Source organism: Anguilla rostrata, chromosome 4 (genome assembly GCF_018555375.3).
Source record: "Anguilla rostrata isolate EN2019 chromosome 4, ASM1855537v3, whole genome shotgun sequence".
Taxonomy (NCBI): domain Eukaryota; kingdom Metazoa; phylum Chordata; class Actinopteri; order Anguilliformes; family Anguillidae; genus Anguilla; species Anguilla rostrata.
Window position 1 is genome coordinate 59,199,134 of NC_057936.1, and position 24,067 is coordinate 59,223,200.

Below are 24,067 nucleotides of genomic sequence, written 5' to 3' on the forward strand. Positions count from 1 at the left end.
AATGCACAGTTTGTAAAGGTTTACTTGTTTTTCAAAAAGGAAAACCCTTCTTGAAATACTTCAAAAGCTGCCAGCAGGAATTGTCAGTAACAGTACCTATGTGACTTATCCATTTAGATCAGCATTTCATCTCCACTGCTCACACAGAACACACTGACCGTTGATCAAAGCATCAAAGTTTTTTCCAAGAGGTCAGCGTTAGTGAATGTCATCGTTTCACCTTTGCAAACGGAGGGGCTGACTGTCATATTTTCCACTGTGCAGAGGGAAATTTAATTAATTTTATCGGGCCAGAGCAGTGACTCTATAGCAGGGGTCCTCAATCTTTTCCAGAAAGGGCCAGTGTGGGTGCAGGTTATTGTTCCAACCAAGCAGTTACACACCCAATCCTATTAATCAAGACCCTTAGCAAAGACTAGTATTTGATTCATAAAATTACGTGATTAACTGCTTAGTTGGAACAAAAGCCTGCACCCACACCGGCCCTTTCTGGAAAAGATTGAGGACCCCTGCTCTACAGGGTAAGATTTGTTACAAAGCGTACGCACATTCAAATTCACAAATTATTTGTGGAGAATGAAAGTATGTATGGACTTATTGCTTTTTTTTCTTCAGGGTTTTAACTCAACCACTCGAGATGCAATGTGACTAAATGCAGATGATCGAAGAACAGTTTCCTGAAATCAAGGAATTCATCTCAGGAATTCCAGTGTTTTGCATACAGCTTATGAATCCAGCACACGAATCCTCGTCATAGACAATGTGCTAGACTAGAGAGTCAAAACAACAAAACTTGTGTCACTGTCAAAATAATTATGAACTGTACTATACTTACTAATACAGTGCCTCTCAGCTTGGTCCAGGGGACCCACTGAGTATGCTACTTTTAATCTCAAAGATTATTGCAACCTGGTGATAATAGTATTATTTTAAAAACCAAGATTGAATTTTAACACTGAATTGTTCTTTATGAGACTATTTTATTTAATGTTTACAGATTACTTTACATCGACAATAAATGTACCGAGTTGTGAATATGGAACATGTAACAAGTCTGATTAAACAATGCTTTCAGTCTCTTATAATGTGCTCTGAGAAATGACTCCATAAGTTAAATCTTTAAATGTAATTACATTGCAGACTGGGAGGTAAAATCAGCAGTTAAAACGCATATTTTCAACAACAACCTTAAATGATCAAGAGATCAATCGCGCCTTATTGGTGACGCTGTATTTTTGCCTTCCTGTGAAAAACACTGATATTCTCCACTACTGTATGTCACATTCGATAAAAGCATCTGCCATGTGATTGTAATGTTAGATGACTCAAATCAGTATACACAGTGGGTACCCTGGACCATGTTTGACATCCTGTTTTCATACATAGGCACTATAATCAAGGTAGAGGTGCAACCACCCTGCTATCCATAATCAAAAATACGATCTTGTAAAAACGCAACTCGATGCTTGCAATATATTACAATAACTCAAAATAAAATCAGTTTTCAATAAAGAGAGAGATACGTTTTTTAAACATTTAATATTTAATAAAGACAACATTCCTTTTTAAGCCCTTGTAAACTTCATTTCACCCAAAATTACCTGCCCAACTTGGAGATCAACCGCACTCCCAACAATCCCCACCCAACCCCCAAAACCCATCCCCTACAAGTCCCAAACCAAACCCCATTCCAATATACAGTACTGTAAATAAATCTGACACTACATTAGGTTTCTTTTAATATTATATTCTCATCATTATAATTCCTTATTTATTCATAGTATTTCACAATTATTTCTGTACATGTTTGGTTCGTAGGTTCAGTTTGTCGCCAGAAGCAGTTTTGCTCACTTTTGTCATTCACAAGATGGGAAAATTCCTCCTCCCCCTCCCCAGCCTTCTCACACTCTGTGTGCAGAGATTCAGGGGGTTCCTTCTTGCACAAGCACACGTCACTGAGAGCAAGAGCTCTTAGACCTGAGGCTTCGGATCGCCCTGGCCCTCTGTGTCCTGCATCGATGACAACGCCACCAGCCCCACAATCCTCTTCTGATGAGACCTCGAATCACGCTTTGGCATTCGTCCCCCTCTGCTCTTCTGCCTACAGAGAGAACTTTTTTTCCCCCCCAAACGCCCTGCCACTCACACTGAAAGGTTCACTGGCAGCAGTCACCCAGGCAACGTCAGGTTTGTGTAGTGTTGGCGTAGCGGAGCAGGGAGGAGAATCGGCGAGAGCTTGCGAAAAGCGTTCCGATTCGCTGGTCAGGATGAGGACTCCTCCGGATTGGTCAGTTCGTCAGTGCGATCCACGAGGCAGCCACCCCGCCCTCTCGCCACAGCCAGCCGCCCCCCCCCCCCCCCCCCCCCTCCCCCTTCCTCCTGTAAGTGCCCCCCCTTCTCTAGGGGTGCGGCAGGTTCATGCGGTCCTCGATTAGGGTGCTGTCCGGGCCCTGGGTCTCTATGCACTGGTTCACGGTCGCCACGACGCCCACCAGCCGTCGGTCCAGGGCGGCCAGGTGCGGCTCAGCCAGCACGGGGGCGGCGGGGTCGTGGGCCGTGGCCTGGCGCATGGCCGAACTCAAAGCCCCGCCCCTCAGCAGGTTCAGCCGGTTCCACGTGGACACGCGTATCCTGGGAGGAGAGAGAGAGAGAGGCCGCACTCCGCTCATTTCCCAGTAAACTCCCTTTTTAAACTCCATCTCTGGGCATGGAAGTCCATTCACACGCTGTACACTTTTTGTAACATTTGTTTGTGGATGAAAACAAATGTCGTTATTGCCAAATTTCTTAATAGAGAAGAGAGATAATTATGAAAGACATTGAGTGTTAAGAATTTATATAACCCGGTTACCCCCTGCCATAAAAATTGAGTTCACAGCATAAAATTCATACCGTTGTGTCTTTTTTTGAAAATGTTAAGTGCTGCAGGCTTACCAGAAGAACAGAAATATGGGAGCAAACAGAAAACGAACTTTATTATTATGATTATGAAGCTCATTTATTTTTCTCTGATGACATTCTAAGATTGCCTTTCATCCAGGACCAGGGGTCATCAACGTGTCCGTGGCAACAAAAAAAAAAATTGATTGATTGGGGAAAAAAAGTTTTTTTTTTCCCCCATGATAACATACATTGTAATTTGGCCACAGTGCGACTGTAACCTAGGTTACATTACATTAACAGTTGGGATGACATGAGCGTTAATATGTAAATTAAACACCTAATTGCGCGCATTCTCCTACTATGAGTCAGGTCGCAAACTAGACAGCTAGCTATCCTAACGTTACAGCCCCCAAAAATGACCAAACGCGAAAGACTTTTTTGTTTTTTTAAGAGATGACTTTAGCTTTCAGACTTGCCAAAGCAAAACTGCCGTTTACAGTAGGTGGCACTTTCAAAGAAATTGCAAAAAAAAGTTGACCCGAAATCGTCTGCGTTCAGCAGGCTGCACAGCAGTGCTAGCTAGCACTGTAGCCAGAAACACAGAAAAATAGGGCAGAAGTTAGCACCTGCCAGCCTAGCGTAGGGGAAGCCCATTTTGTGCAGGTACTGTGTGAGGTACTGTAGGTACTGTGAGGTACAGGTACTGTGTGTGTACTGATAAGACCCACTTACTGATTTTCCAAAGATCTGTGGATAACAAAGAAATTAAGACTGAGTTTTTGAGCCTGCTCGAAATCATAAAAAAAAAAAAAAACTTATAGCACTAAAAGTTGGGGGAAAGCCAGCTATACTTGAATACACAGACTAATTGGGGCCTCTTATTCAATGGGTGTTTTCTATAGCAGTGACCTCAGCGAGCAGATCAAACAGCACCTTCAATCCATCAAATAGTAGAAACCATGCGCTCTCCTGTGCGTGTCAGTCTCTTTTCGCCAGCATTTGCGCATTTACTCACATGCAACACTGGTACAAAGGGGCCAGAATACTCCTCTCATCAAGGGCTGCATTCCCAAAACTGCAAAACAAATGAAGGAAATGACTATCACTCGATGTCCAGCTGAATTATATATATATTTACTGCATTACATTCATTAGCATCACAAGATTTTTCCTCCCCAAATCGCATGATGTGGCTGCTGCAATGCAGGGGCTCTGGGGAGCACTGAGGTGTGCTGCCAAGCACTAACAGCATTCTTGCGACTACTGTCAACATCACGTCTAAGGCAAAAACATAGGCGTGTAGTCAAATTTGTGGGTTTGAGACCAAAATTACTCAGGGGGCCTCCTTTTGCAAAACAGCATTTTGATGGAGGTAACTTCTGAATTTTGAGAATAAAAATATCAAAATGCACCATCATCAAAAAGAAAAATTTTACAGCAACTTTTTTGTTGCACACAGTACAAAAAACATGCATCTGGTTCCCAGAGTTTTTGACACAACGAACTAAATGGGTTTTCCCATCCCAGCTCCCTTTTAATAAACCCATGCCCATCTCCATTTATTTAATTTTTTCCCCCCAGATTTACATCAATCTCAGACGGCCACTACAGGATCAATGACGGAAGTCTGCCATGGTGACAGAAAACTGTAATCCATGAGAGAGTGAGCGTGGGAGGAAGAGAAGGGGAAAGAGAGGAAGTCTTCTGAAGAAGAAGGATGCGTAGTGGAGATTAGCTTTGACAAATGGGTGGCAGAACAGAGTAGCTCAATGTACCCTCCACTGCGTCTCTGTGAGGCACACAACTGCCCAAATGCCTTAAAGGGCAAGCTTTCTCTACCTTTTGGCATTATCCAGAAGAATGAGCATGCTCGCGCCTCCGTCGTCCTGGAAACTCTCGTAGTGGTGGCGATCGGCATTCCCTATAAGGTAGTCGAAGATGGCGGTGTCGATGACGTCCAGCAGCCTGGGTCCGGCATCGTACGGGGGCATCTTCTTGACCGCCTCACAGTAGCTCTCGTCATACTCCCACCTGAGGGCACGAACGCACAAACGTGCACACGCACCGAATAAATAAACGATCTGTGCCTAAACACATTTCATAAAAACACTGACTAAAACGCTGCAACATCAGCCCACCATGCTACACAGAGTCTTTAAGCTTTAAAGGTTACAGAATAGGCTTGCCCATCTAGTACCATATTAAAAAGGAATACTGATTATGTTGAAAAAGGACAAAAACATACCATAAGTATCTGATAAAGCATTTTAATATTTACAGTGTGTTTCACATACCATGTCCCTCCATATTCTACATATATACTTGGCTTGTACTGTCCTCACAGTTCAGCTATGGAAAACAGGCTTAACCTGATCAGAGTGAAACCTGCAAAAACCACTTTTTAAAAAAAAAGCAGTACTGCAAGTGTGTAATTCTACAGCCCTAGGAGGAAGTGGGTTGCATCTCAACATGCTTGCATTGTATGTAAACTCCCAAACTAACCCTAACCCTAACCCTAACCCTAACCCTAAACTTGAAATGTCCAGAAAGCAGGCATGTTTCAAACAAAACAAAACCAGGTTATCGTATCTCACGTGACACAACGGTACTTTCATGATGCGGTTGGTTCGGCAGAAAAAAAAACATCATTCAAGTCCAACCACCGAGACGGCAATCCGGGATTTGCGCTGTTCAAACTGGTCTCGGTCCTGCACCGTGAAGAGAGAATAAGAGGGGGTCTCGCCTGGCCAGTTTTCCCTCTCGGTAGGTGCGTCCCCACGGGTGCCGGTGCTTCTGCAGGGGCCACACGTCCGGGAGCCACAGGGTGACCGAGCCCTCCATCACCTCGCCTTCCGCACACGCTGGCTCACTTTCGCGACAGTAGTAGCACTTCCCGTAGAAACACGTGTTGTTCCCTGGAAAAAAGGGGGGGTAGCATGTAAATGAGCGTGCCTATACGGAGGTGAGTGGGCATCTGCTGAGGTGCGTTCAAGTTCAGCGAACAGAGGCGAATGTTCGTGGCGAACAAGTTTTCTTTGAACAGTTCAATTTGAACGGCTTTGTACCAACATTCCAAATTGTTTGCATTAAACATAAACAGACATGGCGACGAGAGCGTTTGTACTCACAGCCGCTTCTGTGATCATCGATAATAAAAAAACAATAGCTAGCTAGCGAACAATAATAACATTGGCCAGCGATAGCAATAACATAATTGAAAAAACTGATCACACTTAATGGCATCTTCAATTGAAATACCCGTCTGGGAACATTTCCCTCAGTCCAGCGTCCATTTTTGTTCGCCGCAAACTACCTTTTCAGACCGTTCGCTTATGTTTGCAAACGTTCGCGGTGAACACAAAGCTAACGGAAAAAGTTTGAAATTATTTGCAAACGTTCGCCTTGTTCGCTGAACTTGAACGCACGTCTGGTAGAGGAGGTTTCATGAGCGGGTTTGAGCAGCGTGGAGGTGCACAGGAGTAAACAACCACGCATCACAGACAGATACCTCTCTCAAACTAAAAGCAAAGGCACACAATATAAATGAAATGTACTCAAGATCAAGTGCAAAAGTAATTGGTAATTATATTTAGAATGTTTATTTTAATGTCATTGGCAGTTAGAAAAAGAGATAAGTAAGACATAAAACATCAGTGTGTATAATACTGAAATTGTGTGTGCTTACTGTACGTTAGGCTAGATGCTACAGAAGTCCATGTCTGTAAGGGCTGAGAGTCTGTGGTCAAGGTACTTATTTCTGTGAGAAATCCTGCAGTTCCTCAAGATAAACCCTAAACACTATCTGAGTTTGTGTCTGAATTCTATGCAGAGTCATTTAATGGCCTGTTTTAACAAACTAGAGAATAAAAGATAAAAACTACATGCAGCTACTTTGAAGACACTTGAACATGGAGCCAGTCTACCATAGAAAGACAGAGAGGAGAATAACCTTGCATAAGGAAGGTGCTCAGCAACTGGTCTGTGGCCACTGGTTTGATCTCTGTGCGCAGATTCACAAACCTCCCGACTACCAGGGGAGCTCTTCTGAAACCAAGGATCCTGAATGGGCAGAGAAAGAAAGATACCTGCACTCCGAGCACTTCTGGGTCATTACGACATTGTGAAGAACAGATCGGTAGACCTCTCTAAAAATACACCCTGAGAGCCGGCACCAGCATGTAGGAGCATTACCTGTCCAGGTGAAAGGCCGCCACCTCAGCGTTGTGTCTGTCGTAGCCTGCGTACGGCTCCCCCTCCACCACATAATCTCGACTATACCTGAGGGAGGGAAACAAACATACGGACGAGGATGTAAACCTCTCGGAGAAGTCATGCACAGAGATTATGGTCACACATGGCTAGAAAACACGACCTTATTTCACAAAGGCAGGATTCTCAGGATTAGACCGTTGGTTGGCTTGAATCTGTCCAGCTAGCTGGCTACCTCCATTTCATACCAACCGCTCATTATAAATATACCAACAGTAGATGCAGTTCCAGCCTGGCCTGTCTGACAGTGGTCCATGACCTTAGAACTCCATAGAAAAGTATTTTGGAAGATAGTTACAATCATAAGATCACGCGCAGTCGCACAAAGAATCTTATTATCAGTAGATCACAAAGGAGTATACTCTGCGGTTTCTCTGTTCTTGGAGGAGGAGGGGTTTTGGTGCCTATTCCTGTCGAGACCTTATGTGGGCAAACAAAAGGAACTGTGGGTATGGAAGGCTTGCTCAGGACTGTACTTAAGGGAAGCTCAAAGAAGCATTCGGGGAGAGACTGCTTAACAGTTCTCCTGGTACCATAGTCATTGCCGTACGGAGTCATTTAGTTATGTATTTGGCAGTGAACATGTTCATGTTTATTTGCCGTAGCAAGGATGTGATTCTGTGTTCAGCTATAGGTAACGAGCGGTTTCATAATTTCTGTCATTAACGTAACTGATGATCATGTTTTCACTAAATACTCATATTTCTGTCCCATCTGCATCTTCCTTCCTAACCCTTATGCAGCCTCATGAATACCACTAAGGGCTGGTGCATAAAATGCTAGTAAGGTAACAAGTCTGGAGATTGAGTTTCTAAAGCTGAGTACCATGGGGCGACATAGCTCAGGAGGTAAGGGCGTTTGTCTGGCAGTCGGAAGGTTGCCGGTTCGATCCCCCACCCTGGGCGTGTCGAAGTGTCGCTGAGCAAGACACCTAACCCCTAATTGCTCCCAACGAGCTGATTGGTACCTTGCATGGCAGCCTTTCACCATTGATGTGTGAATGGGTGAATGAGAGGCATTAATTGTAAAGCGCTTTGGATAAAAGTGCTATATAAATGCAGTCCATTACCATTTATAACAAATTTCAGGATACGAGTTTCTAAAACAGTCCTAAAGGAACCTCTGAGTAATGTGTAGTGAGTAACAAGTTTCAGGGTATGAGTTTCTCCTAAAATTAGATTCCTAGTCCTAGAGGAACCTCTGAGTATTGTGTAGTGAGTAACAAGTTTCAGGATATGAGTTTCTGCTAAAATTAGATTCCTAGTCCTAGAGGAACCTCTGAGTATTGTGTAGTGAGTAACAAGGTTCAAGATATGAGTTTCTAATAAAAGCCTCAAAGGGACCTCTGAGTACTATGCCAGACATAAAAATATAAAAATAAAATCCCTCGTGAGGAAACAACGCCTAAGGAGAGGAGAGTAGAAAAATGGACCAGGGCTCTGGGACACAAGTATACTGCTCAACACCACGGGATATATACCAGGGAGTGGGTATTTGATCCGTGCCCTTGTCTAACCAATAACTAAAATAAATTATACAAATTTTCCTTTACAGTTTTGGCGCTGCAAGCAGGATAACAAATTTTCTTTTACAGTTTAAGGCGAAGAGCAGGGTAACACATTTTCCTTACACTAGTATAGCTTGTGGTTTAAAATAAAAAAAAATAAAAAACACTTTTAAAAAACTACAAAGCAGCTTGCACAGCAATGTTTTACTTACATTTACATTTACTTAAAAATGTATATATGCATCTCATTTATTAAAAATGGGGGCGGTGGTGGTGACAAAATTGTCTTCACTTTCACCAACTACCTTTTAGACACCGCAAATCTAGCGGAAATGTGGCTAGTTATCCTCAAACAGGATGTCACCACGCTAGCTCACATTCCCATTTCGACCTCAACTCTCCATCCGTAAATTTAGGCTCAAAAAAGTCCTACAAAGCAGCCGTAACTTCTGTTTTACAGTCAGACATTATCTGCGCTTCAAGTTCATTAGTGAATAACTTGGCTGAGGTTAAGCATGCAAGAACAGGCAGTGTGGCAAATGAACTACCTCTTGGCTAGGCTAGCAAACTCCGTGGTCCTTAACCTTTGAAGTGAAGTCCCTGCGCCAGAGCTGAGCAGTAACAAAGTCGGCCAACCAGCACAATTTTTTGTTCATAATTTTGCATAAAAGCTATAAAATGAATGTGTTAATTTGTCCAACCTCTGAAAAGCATAGTATCGCTGTGCAAGCAACTTGGGTGTGACCTGAAGCGCATTCTCTCGCTTTAAACAACCAATTTGCTGATGCAACAGGTCGTAAGAAACTTCTACATGTCAGAAGCATCCTTCATTGCACACACTGTGGATGACTCAAAACATGTAAAAACTGAAATTATATAGGCCTATTTTTGAAAAATTCCAGAAAGTGAGCTAGCCTATTAACTCTAAAAAATCCCTATGAATCACATCAAACACCTCAATTACATTGCATATTTTTGGTTACCCACCAGAACAAACATATTAATCACACAGCATAGTGAGAACGTTCATAGGTCATGCTGACTGCTATCGAAATACAAACCTATTGATTTTTCTGTAGTTTACAGAAGTGACTGGTAGCCACTTCTGTAAACTACAGAACGTGCACTGGAATCGCAAAACAAGAATACACACTCATACAAACAAATAAAGAAACTGTACATAAACAATACATTTTCTATGTGTATTTCCTCTAAAAACAATTTGCCAAGCCCAAACAAACAGCAGGTTATTCATTCAGTAAATTTCCTCATTTGTCATGTTTGATGAATGAAGCAAAGCTTTCATATAATATCCAAAAGAAATCCAGAGGAAAATATAACCGAATGCTAAATTTTCATTGTACCACATTACTGTACCACATTAAAATGTCTTCTTGTCTCTCAATGACTCGGACTGCAATTCGTTCTGATGTTTTATTAAAACTGGTGTTTATTATCAGTACAGAAATTTTATAGATTTCAAATGTCAAACTTTTGCCATATGATTTAATACTTTTTATATTGGGTGGTATTGCTACAACAACAAAAATTGTTGACTGCCAAACAAGGGAAACTTATTTAATTAATATGCTTCTTTCCAAATTTTCAGTTTTATTATTGGTCTTTTCAATTAAAAGCCATGAAACAATGGTTTCATCCCGAAACCCCAGTGTCCTGGCACCCTATCGAGAACGTACTATCTTCACCATACTGATTGCAAGACTTGACATTTTTAGGTCTCAAACAGAAGTTTGTGCTTCTTTGCATGGGCAGTATTCTCAATACCACTTTACAAATAGAGGATTTGCCGCATCTGTATTCAATAAAACAGTGGAAAACAATTTAAGCTCTTCCAGTCACAACAATATGGGACAGATAATTGGGGAAGACTGGTGTTTTCCTACTGTTTGGCAAAATATGTTTCGTATATTTTCCTACCAGCCGGATCTGCAGGCTTGGGGAGATTGGGAACTACCTACATGTATTTTGGGAATGACCTAAAATCGCACTGTTTTGGAAATATGTTGTGTCCACTCTAAGTAAAATTCTGGGGGCTGATGTCCCACTCTCTCCTGGGGTAATGCTTTTGGCAGATGGTTAAACTGTTCTTAACCATAAAGTTCAGGAAAAATCTTGTTCGCTGGTCTCACTGGAGCTAAGACTATTTTGTAGGGCAGGATGGTGTCTCTGAACTCCTACAATTCTGTATGGCTGGGTTTTATTTATAATATTTTCCCCCCCTCAGAAACCTATGGCGACAATTCATAGAGCTCAATGTAATGCAATCACAGCTTGGAATATAGCTGCAGATGATGTTGTCAGGTTGCAAGCAATGGACTGTTGATTTCTGCAAACCATCTCTTCGGTTCCAGGTATCGAGAGGGGTTAGGGTGTATGAAAAACAAAAAAAAATTGTTCACAAAAAAAAAAAAAAAAGTTGCTTTTGGAATGGGAGTTTTTTCTAGTGAGGGATTGTTTTGATTAGTACATCACAATCATAGTGCACTTCTGCTTTCTCAAAGTACCACGAAAAAGGCTGGGACCAAAACCCCCATTTTAAATAACTCCTGGCTGTGGTCGCAAAAACACATTATTTTTGAAAGTGAAGGCTGTGCAGTGGCTTATATACGGGAGCACTGTTGGGTTTCATGTGTGGGGAACCTTACCGTTTGGGCTTGAAGACCACCTTCTGCCCCCCATCCAGCACCAAGAGGGCCTTCAGCTGCGTGCCCTTGTAGCCCACGTCGGCCCTCTCCACCCGGGCAGTGGCCAGGGCCGTGAGCACCGCCGCCATTTCGGGCGTGTCGTCCGGGTACACCTCCCTGGGCCCCACCCACTGCGCCGCCACCTCCCAGGGCGACTGGAGGGTGTGGGTGAGCCGCGCCCCCTTGGCCAGCTGAAGCCCCGCCTCCATCTTCCTGAAGGCGCGCAGGTCGCGCCGGCTGGCGGCCGAGCCCTCGCCCCCGTCCAGCAGGAAGACCTTGGCCAGGCCCAGAAGGAGCAGCACGGCGCACAGCACGACCACCCGCTGCTTCAGCTTCATGCTTCCGTCCTCTCCGGGCTCTCTGACTCTCGCTGCCTTCGCCTCACCCCTGGAACATTGCACCGCGCTCGGTCGTCCCCCCCCACCCCGCTGCGATGGGTGACCACCAGGACCCGCTCTCCCAAATCTCGCTCTGGCCGTCCCCGATCTGCTGTCCACAGCTGGGCTCGGGACTACAGGGGAGGGATCAGGATGAGTACAGTGCACGGAAGAGAGCAAAGCAAAGGCCGTCAGAAAAAAAACAGACTAAATTGCAAGGCTTATTCAAATGAACTAACACGTTCTCTGCAAAACAATATCTGTCTGCCTAATCAAAACACGCCATAATCCAGTTAAAACTAGCTTACCCTGGACAACACACCTACGTTTCTGCAACAGATGGAAAAACGTATTGCAGCACCTCTCTACAGACTGAAGTGTTCACTCTGTGGTCCACGAGCTGAGCTAAGCAGCCGCTGTGCCAGGGGACACACCATTTTTCCAGGGCTGGGGCTGGGAAAACTACAGGCACCTCACCACAAAAATTCCTCTCTTGTGAAATGGTCAAATTTTGGGAAATTATGCAGTACTGCAGGGCTGCCGCTGTTGACACTGACATGGTAAGGATAAGGATTTAATTCCACACCGTGGGGAGTGTCACAGTGTGTTTTAGCTGGCTACACCTCCTGACAGCAGCTGTTATGCGAGTGACATTATAAAGTACTAAACCATAAATAGCCACAATGCTATCTGTATAAAATGGGTGGAGGATCACTTATTGTATGACTGTAAGCAAGCCTCCACCCATTTTATGGTGGCGTAACCTAACTATTACTGATAAAGGTACAGCAAACTGTAGAAAGTCTTAAGTACCACAAGAAAAGCAAAGTTAGGTTGTTCACAGTTACAAATAACCTACTCTGTGATAAAGCTAGGACTACTTATGTACTACTATGTACAATTCACCCCCATCTCACTGCCTTCCGTGCCTTGTGTCCACAGGAAGACCATGCAAATCACTATATTGTTATTATTTTCAGGCTATTTGTTTTAACCTCAAGTTCTTACGGTTTTGTTTTTTTACTCCTAGTTTGCATGTTACCGCTTAGCATTTTCATTGTATAGACTTTGGCCAACTTAACTGTGAAAGGTGGCATACAGGCCCAAATAAAGATTTGTTATAATTCAGGGTTCCCATTCATTTTAGGAAATCATTTTCCAGGACTTTTCGAGGACAATTTCCATGACTTAGACTCACAGACATGAAACATGGACAATGGTAGCCCAAAGCCGGTGGTGGACCTGGGGGGAGTGGCAATGTGCAAGCACCATAACCATTCAAAACTGTTTGCTGCCATGTAATCTCAGCAGCTAATAAAAATGAGAAAAAGCGGAGAAAAATACAGAAAAAATACAGAAAAATATGCAATCTCAGCTCTAAATATACTGTTTAATAGCTTGACTTATAGCCTAGCCTACAATTTTCTAATTTCTCATTTTCCAGGTGTTTTGCCTGGAAAACTAGACAATAAATTTCAAGGTTTTCAAGGTTTTCCAGGACGAGTGGGAACTAGGGCTTGGCGATATGGACGAAATCAAATATCACGATATTTTTGACCAAATACTTCGATATCGATATTGTGATGATATTGTAGGGATGACTATTGGTACCTTCACAAAATTACACAATGAGATTTTTGATAAATAATCATCAGTAATGCCTATGTAATAACTAAGTGGGTAAAGGCAAATAATAGAACAGCTAGAACAGTCAGGTAAGTTCAGAAAATTACATCACTTTACTGTAATGCTGCCTTTAAAACCAGGAAAAGACAACACTTATGCCATATCACAGTATTACGATATATAAAATCCCAGACGATTTGTAGTCTCGAATCACAATATCGATATAATTTCGATATATTGCCCAGCCCTCGTGGGAACCCTGTAATTATATAATCAAACTTGATAATCAATCCAGGCTTTTTTTGTTCCTCATTCACACACACTGCATCCATTTCACCATCTGTCTTTCCTTCTCTATATCTTTCGTTTTCTCTGCCCCATCTCGCTTTTTCAATAGCTCTGCTTCCTTCTTGCTTTCCGTTTCAGTGTTTGTCTCTCACCCAGCTGAGGAGTGACAAATTTCTCATTTAGTCTTTCTAGAAATGATCACCAAAAATGTTAAGGCAGTGGTCAAGGGTCAGACAAGTTCCCGCATTAGTCCATCCTTACACACACTGAGTGGGATACCTTTATGAATACAAAGCTGAATGAAAGTCCAGACTGATACCCCTGTGGTTGTTTTTAACATTAATTCTGTATTGCACATCTTTGCCATACAACCACATGTTAAACTGCTTGCCCACAGAACTTTGCAATGAGCAATATTTTCTCTTTTGGTGTTAGTGCACCTGTCTGGATCACTCAGTGGGGTTGCGTTATTGCAGAGCCAAAACGCAGGGGGAAATTACACTGTATTCCAGAAATTCAGATATTCCCAGTTCGCAGGAACTGTCGCCGTGGGCTATGCATGGCAAATTGTGGTCACTCACTCACGGATGACCTTTGAGGGACGTTTTGTGGGACACATGCACAGGTGGTACGGCATTACATTTTTAAGCACAGCTTTATTGCCTAACGTTACTTTAGCTAACCCTAACCTGTTCGTGTTTCGCCTACTTTAGTTAATCTAGTTTGTTCGTATGGATGCTATCCTGCACGCATGAATAGGAGCGAAGACACACAGCTACAACCACCGATACAGATGTATGGACACACGGAGGACAACAAATAATGTTACAGAGGTGAGGACATGACATAGCTAGCTAGCTATATAGTTAGTACAGGTGCGCCGTGGGTCTGGACGGTTTCGTGCTTGTTTATATTAGAATGGGTGATGACCCAGGCTTGAACAACAAAATAATGTTTCTTTGAGCCAATCAACTTTCGGTGTCTGTCTGACATTTGTGTTATTTATTAATTATAGCTACATGCTACTTGCTATTGGTAGCATTGCAAGGTTCAAAGAGAAAGTGCTTCATTTGAAGTCAAAAACGAGACGTACAACTCTACCTAGCTTGCTCAACATGAGTGAATTAAAACAATTCGCTCCTATGGAGTTTTAAAAATATATGTTTGCCTGCATGGATAAAATTTGTTTTGATTAGAACATCAAAACGTTAGGCTATTTCTAGTTTATTTCATTCTGCTAATCCCGCCGTTTCATCTCACTTGTTACGAGCGACAGAACAGAAGTATGAACGACATTTATTTCTATCAGAACACAAGTGAATTAGTGTAAAACACAGATTTTGAAATTTCAAGCTTTCTAAAGACGCAGCATTCCGTGGGCTAGCGTGACCACTGACCACTGTGACAATTGGGCTATTCTCAAGTATGCACCCAGACCTGTAGGCAGTGCTGCTGAACACCTGCCATCAACAAGGAATTTGACAGTTTTGAAATAAAGAAAAGAATGACCAATACTACAGAAATCTGTACAACCACCTCAATGTAGTTGTCCAGCAGACACAACAGGCTGTAATCAATTTAGCAATCAGCCACTGGCAATTGCTGACAAGCAGCCAAACCCAATAAATTGCAAGAGAAATTATTTGTATTATTTATACCGGGGGTGACATAGTTCAGGAGGTAAGAACAGTTGTCTGGCAGTCGGAGGGTTGCCAGTTCGATCCCCCTGGACGTGTCAAAGTGTCCCTGAACAAGACAACTAACCCCTAATTGCTCCCAACGAGCTGATTGGTACCTTGCATGGGATCCTTTCACCGTTGGTCTGTGTGTGTGAATGAGAGGCATCAATTGTAAAGCGCTTTGGATAAAAGCGCTATATAAATGCAGTCTATTTACCAATCACCATTTGTTCACTACAGAAATATCCTGAAAACAAAAGCAAGCATGACATCCTCACATTTGCCTGGCGTTCATCCAGGGGCAGTGGACCTGATAGACCTCATGAATGCTCAACAATTGGATTTCACGCAACTAGTTTCTCTTATCACAGGTGTCGATATATATGCAGGACAAGGTTGTGGTGATTGATTTTTTGACTGGTTTATTCACTAAATTACTCATTTTAAGCAAAGGGAAACACAGAAAGCATCTAAAGGTGAAATGTGTAAGATCTGTGTGTTCTTGAGAAAAGCACTTAGACTCATGCTGACTTGATCCAAGACAAAAAAATATAGAAAACAGGTCGAGTCGGACAGTGAAGAGTGGAACTACTCGTTATTCTATTTTTACCTGATCCCCCACCCCCAAATCTCTCAACTGAATCTTATCAATTTGAACATTTCCTCTTAAACTGAAATTGGTTTATACCAAAATCTCGAACATTTCAATTGAGCTAGCGTTACAAAAACAATAGATGTGTTTTCAAACGTATAGCAAGTTTATTTTTGTTACGTTAATGAATTAATTCATTTGTGCCAGTTACGCAATTAAAATCAAAACGTTAGCAAATCTCATAATTACGTATAATTTGCAAGCATTACAGACGGCTCTGCTTCGCACTGGCACTGCACTGCTCACTGTCATGTATGCATATCTGACCAGGAATAACTTAGTCTTAACGTTGCTGACCCAGAAGCTGGGAACAACTTCGTAAAAATTAAAAATACAAGTTCACCAGTAAGGCACGGGAAGGCTAATCGAATTCCAAAAGCTAATTCGCTTTCATGCAACATTTTCAATTCGGTGTTCAATCAATGCCATAAACACGAATTTGCCATAAACATGGTTTTAAATAAACAAGCATGCCCCTTGTTATCATAGCCTTACTGCAACTACATATTCATTTTTATCGCTGATCAATTGCCACGCATGCAGTATAGCCTCTGGCCTGCCTTACAATTCGCTCTTTTATTCATTCATTCACGCACTGCTGTGCTAAGTAGGTTAGCCTAACATTACAAGCATCGTATCGTAGCCGCCAGGCTCTGTAGCGGCCTGCAATCCCCGCGAACCCTCGGCTTTTCCTTACGAAAGGCATCGATTATGTTGAACCCACCGGCGTCCTGCTTTAGTTTATTTGAAGCTGTGAAACTAAGGTTACACCTCAAGCAACTCGTCATTTAGTATTCTATCCCAAAATGATAGTCTACCTAGAATTTGCGTAGTCTACCTAGTCAGCAAAATGCTAGTTTATGAAATTTGCACGGCTAATCATGATTTTAAATCGACGGTTGACAGCTCATAGGCAGACGTTAGCTAGCTGGCTAACACATTAGCTAATTGTTCTGAAACCTCAAATGAAAACACCGTAGACCTACGAACTTCAGATATGACGTTGAGCTGGCTATTGCTAGTTATGATAAGTGTGACTTGTCAATAAAAAGCTAGCTAGAGCTGCGAATTAGGAATCAATAAAGCTGGCTATAGACTAATCTAACGTTACAGGTGAAAAGGCAGTGCTAGCAAGTTACCCTGGAGAACCGAGTATAGTTAGGGAGAACCTTCCTCGACCGCTTCGAACGGGTGTAGTTGCATATCTATCCATAATGTCATTCATTCGCAACATTAGCTACACATAACGTTGTACTTATGATCCCTAGCCGGTAGCCAATGCATCACAGATGTGTTCTGTCCACATCTGCATCTGACTGAGTTAGACCACAAGTCAATTCTAGCAAGCTAATGATGTTAGCTGCAACACATTTCTCCATTTCATGAGTAATAGCTTGCTCGCGGTGGTTAAATGTTCTGCAGAATGTCGTTCAGGCAGATTCACACCGAAACAAGATTAAATTATGTTTAATAGTTCCTAGGTTGCACATTATGTTTGCGAAAAACAATATCCGTTCTATCACTGTTTCTGAATGCCCCAGCCAGCTTAGTAAACAGTAACGTTAAACGTTACCGAGCTATCTTGAATGCTCATGTTCACTGTGACTCATTTGTTGATTCATCGTACCTTTCGTCACCGTTTTGGAGCCAGGATGTCCAAAAGTCTGTCTGCAATGCACAAAATTATGTTTTTACTGAATCGCTCATGTCTCACATTCAGCATTCCATTTTCTTGCCCATCATCTTCCCTCAGTCCCGGATACACACTTCCTCATGCAAAGAATTCCACGCCGCCTCTTCTCTTAAAGTGAACACACACCATTAGCGACATGTCATGCACTGAATCTACCGTTCTAATGTTATACCGTCAATCAATACTATGCCACCGAATTAAATTAACAAACTGAAATAAAATGGGATGGTATCAACCACACAGCGATAAGCTCTTAAAGGGCAAAATGTTCATATGCTAGCAAGGTAGGTAGCCCACTTACCATCGTGAAATACAGTATTTCTGATACACCGGTCCCCGCAGAAATTCTGGTCCTGGCAATTCAGTGTCATCTTTGGTAGAGCGTAACGTTACGTTTCCTCTGATAATCATTTTAATGCGTAATTATGACGAAGGGTGCATTTAGCATTATATTTGTACAACACTCCACAGGGTGCATAAGGTTCTCCCATTTGACAAACCCTGAAATGTAAAATGTGAAAGGAGTTCCTTGATTCCTATGGATTGTCAGCTTTTATTCTCAATATCATTAATTATCTGATCGATTGTTTAAAGGGATCATTGTAAAGCACATTTAAGAAAATGTGCCTGTCAGTCAAAGGACAATACCCTTAAACAGTTCAGAAAGGTATCTAACCTAAATTGTCTAAGGACACAGATGTATGCAATATAATGAGAGCTATGCAAGTTTCCCAGGATAAGTCTGTTTGCAAAGTAAGTAAATAGTGTAACAATAATTGACAATGTGAGGATGTAGATTACCTCACAGCAAAGAGACCAAAATGCCTAATTGTGTTGATGTCACACACAACGTTGTGCACAGCTTTGTAGAGCAACAGAACAAGTTTTAAGTCCGATTCTGATGAACAACATGTTTTACAAATGCAGGGCTGAGGAACCGTCTTCCACACTTATGCATGGTTACCAGGTGCACACCAGGGGGTAGTGGTGTACCACTACCAAAAATCAGACATTAGCCCATATAAATGTTACATGAGATTGTATTATACAAAGTACTGCCCAATTCTCATTTCAAATCCCCATTAGGAAAAGGAAAAATAACATTCCCACAGGAGCATTAACAGAGACTAAAAACAACAGCCAGCTTTAAACTTAGTTGTGTTTTTCACAAGAAGCATCTCCTCCCATCTCAATACACCCAGCCAATGTGAAGCTAAGAGAATGAAATGACTGCAGTGAATGTGTCAAAAATGTGAGGGTTAGAAATGAATGGTTGAAACCAAAACTTCTCAGTGCGAGACTCCAGTTTCCAGCTGTACTGCCTCAGGGTGTAGACATCTGTACATATCAGGTCTCCTCCAGTTCATTGTTTTCCACTTTCATTTAAAAAAAAACAAGATGTCGGAGGCAACAGTTTAACAATTCAAGTAGTTTTATTTCAGTAGGAAAGATTATAGTTTAGTCAGTACCTAAAGTGTCAAAAAGCTAGCTTATGTGCAAACACACTAATACCTCACAAATTCACACTCATACTTACACACTGGCGTGCAGCCTCACACTTGCAAATGTTGTTATCTTTAAAAGATTAAAAACAAACCAAGGGAATAAAAGGACCAAGTGTTTATTGTGATCTCTTTTCTTGAGCCTAGGAGCACATCTCTCAGTTCAAAGGTCATAGTGCTAGCTAGGGTCAGGGATAAAGAGCCAGGGCCAGAAGACAAAGATGGGGCGCAGGGATAGAGGAGACAGTGGCTCAATGGAATGGCACAATGACACCTCATGTCACCCAATATAAAAGGATTTCGGTGACATCCTTAAATAGACCAGCCCAGCATCATAGTCTAATACAGGTACCAGAGTAAGCCATATCCATCTGAAGGATATAAGGCATAAAACATTACCCCTATCATCCAAACTCAATCCACTGACATCCAATGGAAATTCTATCTCGTTTTGCAGGATTCTTACAAAACATGTCAAGGGGAGATCAGTTCAAAAAGCACATTTACCCTGTCAATACACACCGGTCATTGTGCATTACTATATATAAACAGTGTAAACTCGAGTTATAGTATAAACCTCACAAAAAGCTCAACATTCAGTCTACTTAAAAAAAAAAAAAAAAAAAAAAAGGAAAAAAAAAAAGGACAAACACACTGCTTATGAACCCCTTTCCTGATGTTATTCACTACAACGAAAGACATTTACATCACTAAATTCATCAGCCTGCACCGTCTCAACAGGTTTCCAGCTGAACCATGGCAATGGTTTTAATTACTTCGGTGTATTACGTTTCATCCAGCACTAACTAACCCAGTGCATGCCAGTGCCTGCCCTGTAAGTAGGCTGTAAGACATAGACATGTCCAGGGAGTGGGGAAGATTCATGAACACGGGAGGGGGTAATGCATTTCGTCAGCACTGCTGCTCTGAACGCTCGACCAGGGGCCCAGAAGGTCATTCACGTCCTATCACACACAAGGCGATGATAACGCAGTAATGAGAGAATCGAGACGAGGATCAGGAGATAGATTTCTCTGATCCCAGTTGATCCACGCCCCTACTCCGACTTCTCTGTTCTTTATAACTGTAAAGTTGACTGCTTTTCCACCATGCCTGCTTTTTGAAGAGCATTTGATACAGAACACAGCCAAAGTCCTATAAACGGTACCAAAACGAATGGGAGTAATAAGCAGAAAGTCATTTCAGGTTTACCAACATAGTTCTGAAAGACTATGATCATAAAATCAAAGGTTAAACCACACCTATCTACTGAAGTTGTCTTGCCATCGGTGGTGGAGTCCCTTTTGAGAGAGTCCTTATGTGTGGGCTGAATATTGTTTTTGTCGCATATGTCAAACGCCAGAGTTAAGTGGCATGTAATATGTTCAACACTGGATAGCCATGGACATTTCTGGCTGCAGGTTCTTCAAGGATCTTACGAAAACACCATGTGCCTTCTATGTGTACTTAAGTGCAATTGCAGTGATTAAATCAGATGGATACTACAAATATTTCTGCTGTTTCATAAATGGATGACAGTTGGATGTGCAGTCAGAACAACGTGCTGTGGGCTCTCTGCTACGCAATGGGGGTCTGATTCCCTTGGTGCGGCTCTGTACTCGAGCTGTGTACGGAAGAGGCAGACATTGCACAGACCAACGTACTGCACTGTCCGACTCATCAACTGACTGCATTCACAGTAACACATACCCACACAGAATCTCTTTTTTGACTCCAGCCACACTCAGAATGAATTCTCTCGCAATAAAAAAAGTTTTCTCCTCTTAAAGCATCAACGGGTAGATCCCGATATGCCAAGGATTTACCAGCTCCGCCTTTTTTCAATGGTCTGTCAACCCCCCTTGGAAATCACTGAAGTCACCAGCAAGGTGTGCTTGTTAAATCTCAAGTTAAAAAAATAGATATATTTACACATGTACTCTATGTGTACACATACAAAGTCAAACACACGCACATACAGGCTCGGGTATCTTATCGTACAGTCAGGATTATCGATTCTAAAAAGGTTTTCTCATAGCCCTTCCGCCATCTTTCCTTGTAGCCTGAAAATTCCATATTTCCACCTCCTTACTGTACCCCACCTGAAACACAGCCTATCTATTCCGCTCTTACTGCACCTGTTCTGAGAGTCCTTCGGCGTAGCGCACTCCGCCCGTCTGGTCCACCCGCTGATCAAGGCAACTTTCCTTAAGCTCCACCTCTGGAGTTAACACTGAATCTCCATCGCTCTATTGAGCGGACGCCACTTCAGAGCTGAACCAAGACAGTATTGCATAATTACAAGCCACATCAGAAAAAAAACAAACAAACAAAAAAAAAATAAGCACAGAATTACAGATGGACTTGAAGTAAAATCAGAACAGCCACACATATATGCCGTCACAGTTACAGACCATGGTCACACTGAATTTTTGCTTCTCTGTTCAATACGAAATTACCGTTCAAGCGTCCCCAGGGGACCAACAGATGGGAGGGACAACCCAGAGTGTCACGGGCAATTAGGTTCTTTCAGGCTGAGGCGATGTGAGCATTGACAGAAATGCTGGAACAGGATGCCGACCTTGATTACTCATTCTTGTAAACATACGTTGTGAAAAAACACTCACAAAACAGGTTGTGCAATCTGTTGTAAATTATGTACAGGAAGGAAACTCGGGCCAGTAGCTAAGAGCTAAGCTAAGAGCTCTAGCGTACTGGCCAAGTATAAACTCCCATTCAATACAGACTGCAAATTACAGCGACTAGTCTCTTCTGATGTTGAAGATCCTGCCCATAGCAAGAAAAAGGATTTGTTCCATGTTTAACACTTTTGTTCCCATGGGAGATGAAGTCATCAATGAGCATACAGAAGACTTGTACATACCCATGCGAGCTGTGAGCCCAAACTCATTCTAGTCAAACCTGTACCCAGCCCTGCTCCTTACGCACACCCTGGGTGTCGACGGCACCCCACAATGAAATACATCACATTAACTCCAAACAGGTGAAAAACAGTAAAATACTATAAACAAAATTGACACACAGCAAATAAGGTACAAAATACATTTAAAAAAAGTTAATGACTAATGTAACACACAAATGTAACCAAATTTAAAATAACCTAGACATGTGCAAGATAATTCTACACTGTAATACTGCCAATTATCCCCCAAAAAAAGACTAAATAAAACATGAGAAATGCCACAAAATACAAATGGACTATATGCATGGCTCCACAATAGCTTTGCGCTGCTGCTGCTGAGTGGTTGCATCTCACGTGCGGAGATCTAACTCCCATCTATCTCCAGGCTCAAACCGTTAAAAAAAAAAAAAATGAAAACAGCACGGACGAATCGTTTTTCCTTTCACAGCTTTCACGAGTGGTTAGTGTGTTATCTGGTAGACAATATTTCACTAAGGTGAAACATCAGCAGAAACAAAAAAACTGGTTTCAAAAATTTTTTTTTTTTAAATGACCAGGTCATTTAAACAGTTCAGATGTGTATTATGGTACCGTCAGAAGCTTAGTTCAGGTGCCTGTAAGGAGTATGTTTATATACAGTATTTGAGAAAAGACATCTAGATAGAAGGCGTAAGGCCTGCAGGGGAGGTCTACTACGCATTGTGAGTTAGTAAAATTCTTATGCGGTCACAATCTCCAGTGCTCTTAGTGAAAATAACCAGTATAAAATAAAAATTAATAAAAAACAAAAGTGGTTATAAACGCCTAACTCAAGAGTCACCTGGGCAACGTACTGTGATATTCTCCGAGTTGGGTTAATCCCCATCTCTACAAAGGATAATGACAAGGGAACAGAGAGTGATCTACCTCTGGATTCCTAGAAGGATGGTTTGAGATTATCTGGAAATGTTCTGCTGGAATTCTCAGGGAATTGGACGCCTTTCATTTAGAGTGTTGAGGTCATCCTAGCAGGTGCCATTTTCCCAAAATGTGCAGAAAAACTTAACTCAATGTTTCCATTGGCCCGACTCAGCTGCGAGAACACAATCTTATTCAATGAGGGGAATAACGTCAAAGGGGCATACCCAAAATAAACCTTCCTGCTCCATAGAAGCATTGTAGAAGCACAGCCGTCAAACTATGTGTCAAGATGTCTGGGCAGCGTAACACAGACCTCAACTTGCTCTGTCTAACAGGGGTGTAGAACTACGAAGACAAACAGTGGAGCTGGTACAAATGGCAGTGCGCTTCATAGCTTTTAAACAGTGTGTATTGCAAAAGAGGAGGTGTGAGCACAGGGAGAAAGGTAAAGGTAAATGACAGTGGGTCAGAGGTCCAACCGTTCCCTTCAAGAGCCAGACGAGTTAAGAGGTTCTAACTCATCGCCCGACCCTGCCCTCGAGTTCTGAGGTGACGACACAGAAGAGAAAAAAATTGGGGGGGGGGCTGCACTTAAAGCATCGGGAGGAGTGGTGGCGCAGGTTCCAGGGTCAGTAGGGAAGCGGTTGGCGGGTGTGGCGCTCTGTGCTTGTCGCCGCTCCTCACGCACACCCAGGCCCCCCCCCCCCCCCCCCTCTCTCTCTCTTAAGGCAGCGGTGGCAGCGGGCGCAGCGAGGGGCGGGGTCATGGCAGTGGAAGGCTCCCGCCCGGTGCTGCCGAGTCACACTACCCACTGTCCCCCTCAAAGTCTTCGGCGCCATTCACTCAAAGGACATCAGATTGGCTGGAACCTGGCCAAGGAGAAAGGGAAATCTGCAGTCAGTCATAGCAAAACTACCACGTCATTTAGAATATCCTCTCTAAAAACGTACATTAATGCGTGCAGTTTCTGATCACAGCCAATTATTACATTCGTTAAAATGAAAACTATGAGTATGTAAGCGAATGGCTTCAAATTGGAACTTAACGTGTTTTGGAATGGTCT

General features: G+C 42.5%; 3 protein-coding genes across 5 annotated transcripts in view; all 3 read right to left on the minus strand.

Moving 5' to 3' along the window:
- LOC135253813 (cytochrome c oxidase assembly factor 7) overlaps positions 1 to 24,067 on the minus strand; it is a 123,989-nt gene that overhangs the window by 15,236 nt on the left and 84,686 nt on the right. The gene's annotated exons all lie outside the window — the stretch shown is intronic.
- Positions 1,758 to 17,791, minus strand: fam20b (FAM20B glycosaminoglycan xylosylkinase). Its single transcript, XM_064333589.1, has 8 exons — positions 17,614 to 17,791; positions 11,326 to 11,875; positions 7,075 to 7,161; positions 6,833 to 6,942; positions 5,627 to 5,798; positions 4,723 to 4,914; positions 3,899 to 3,958; positions 1,758 to 2,631 (listed from the first exon to the last, which is right to left on the minus strand). Exons 2-8 carry the CDS (start codon positions 11,700 to 11,702, stop codon positions 2,400 to 2,402), a joined length of 1,230 nt encoding a protein of 409 aa, XP_064189659.1. The 5' UTR covers positions 11,703 to 11,875; positions 17,614 to 17,791; the 3' UTR covers positions 1,758 to 2,399.
- The window catches only part of ralgps2 (Ral GEF with PH domain and SH3 binding motif 2), an 86,944-nt gene continuing 81,970 nt past the window's right edge, over positions 19,094 to 24,067 (minus strand). For all 3 annotated transcript variants that reach the window (XM_064333585.1, XM_064333583.1, XM_064333584.1), the window contains one exon: positions 19,094 to 23,873. In XM_064333585.1, the coding sequence (XP_064189655.1) occupies positions 23,844 to 23,873 (30 nt within the window). In that variant the 3' untranslated portion in view covers positions 19,094 to 23,843. The remainder of the gene's footprint in view (positions 23,874 to 24,067) is intronic.

Coding starts and splice junctions, on each gene's coding strand:
- fam20b (XM_064333589.1), bottom strand. CDS start 11,702: ATGAAGCTGAAGCAGCGGGTGGTCGTGCTGTGCGCCGTGCTGCTCCTT. Junction 5,799..6,832: donor GAGCACCTTCCTTATGCAAG/GTTATTCTCCTC, acceptor CCTTTTTTCCAG/GGAACAACACGTGTTTCTAC. Junction 2,632..3,898: donor CCTTTGTACCAGTGTTGCAT/GTGAGTAAATGC, acceptor CTCTCCTCCCAG/GATACGCGTGTCCACGTGGA.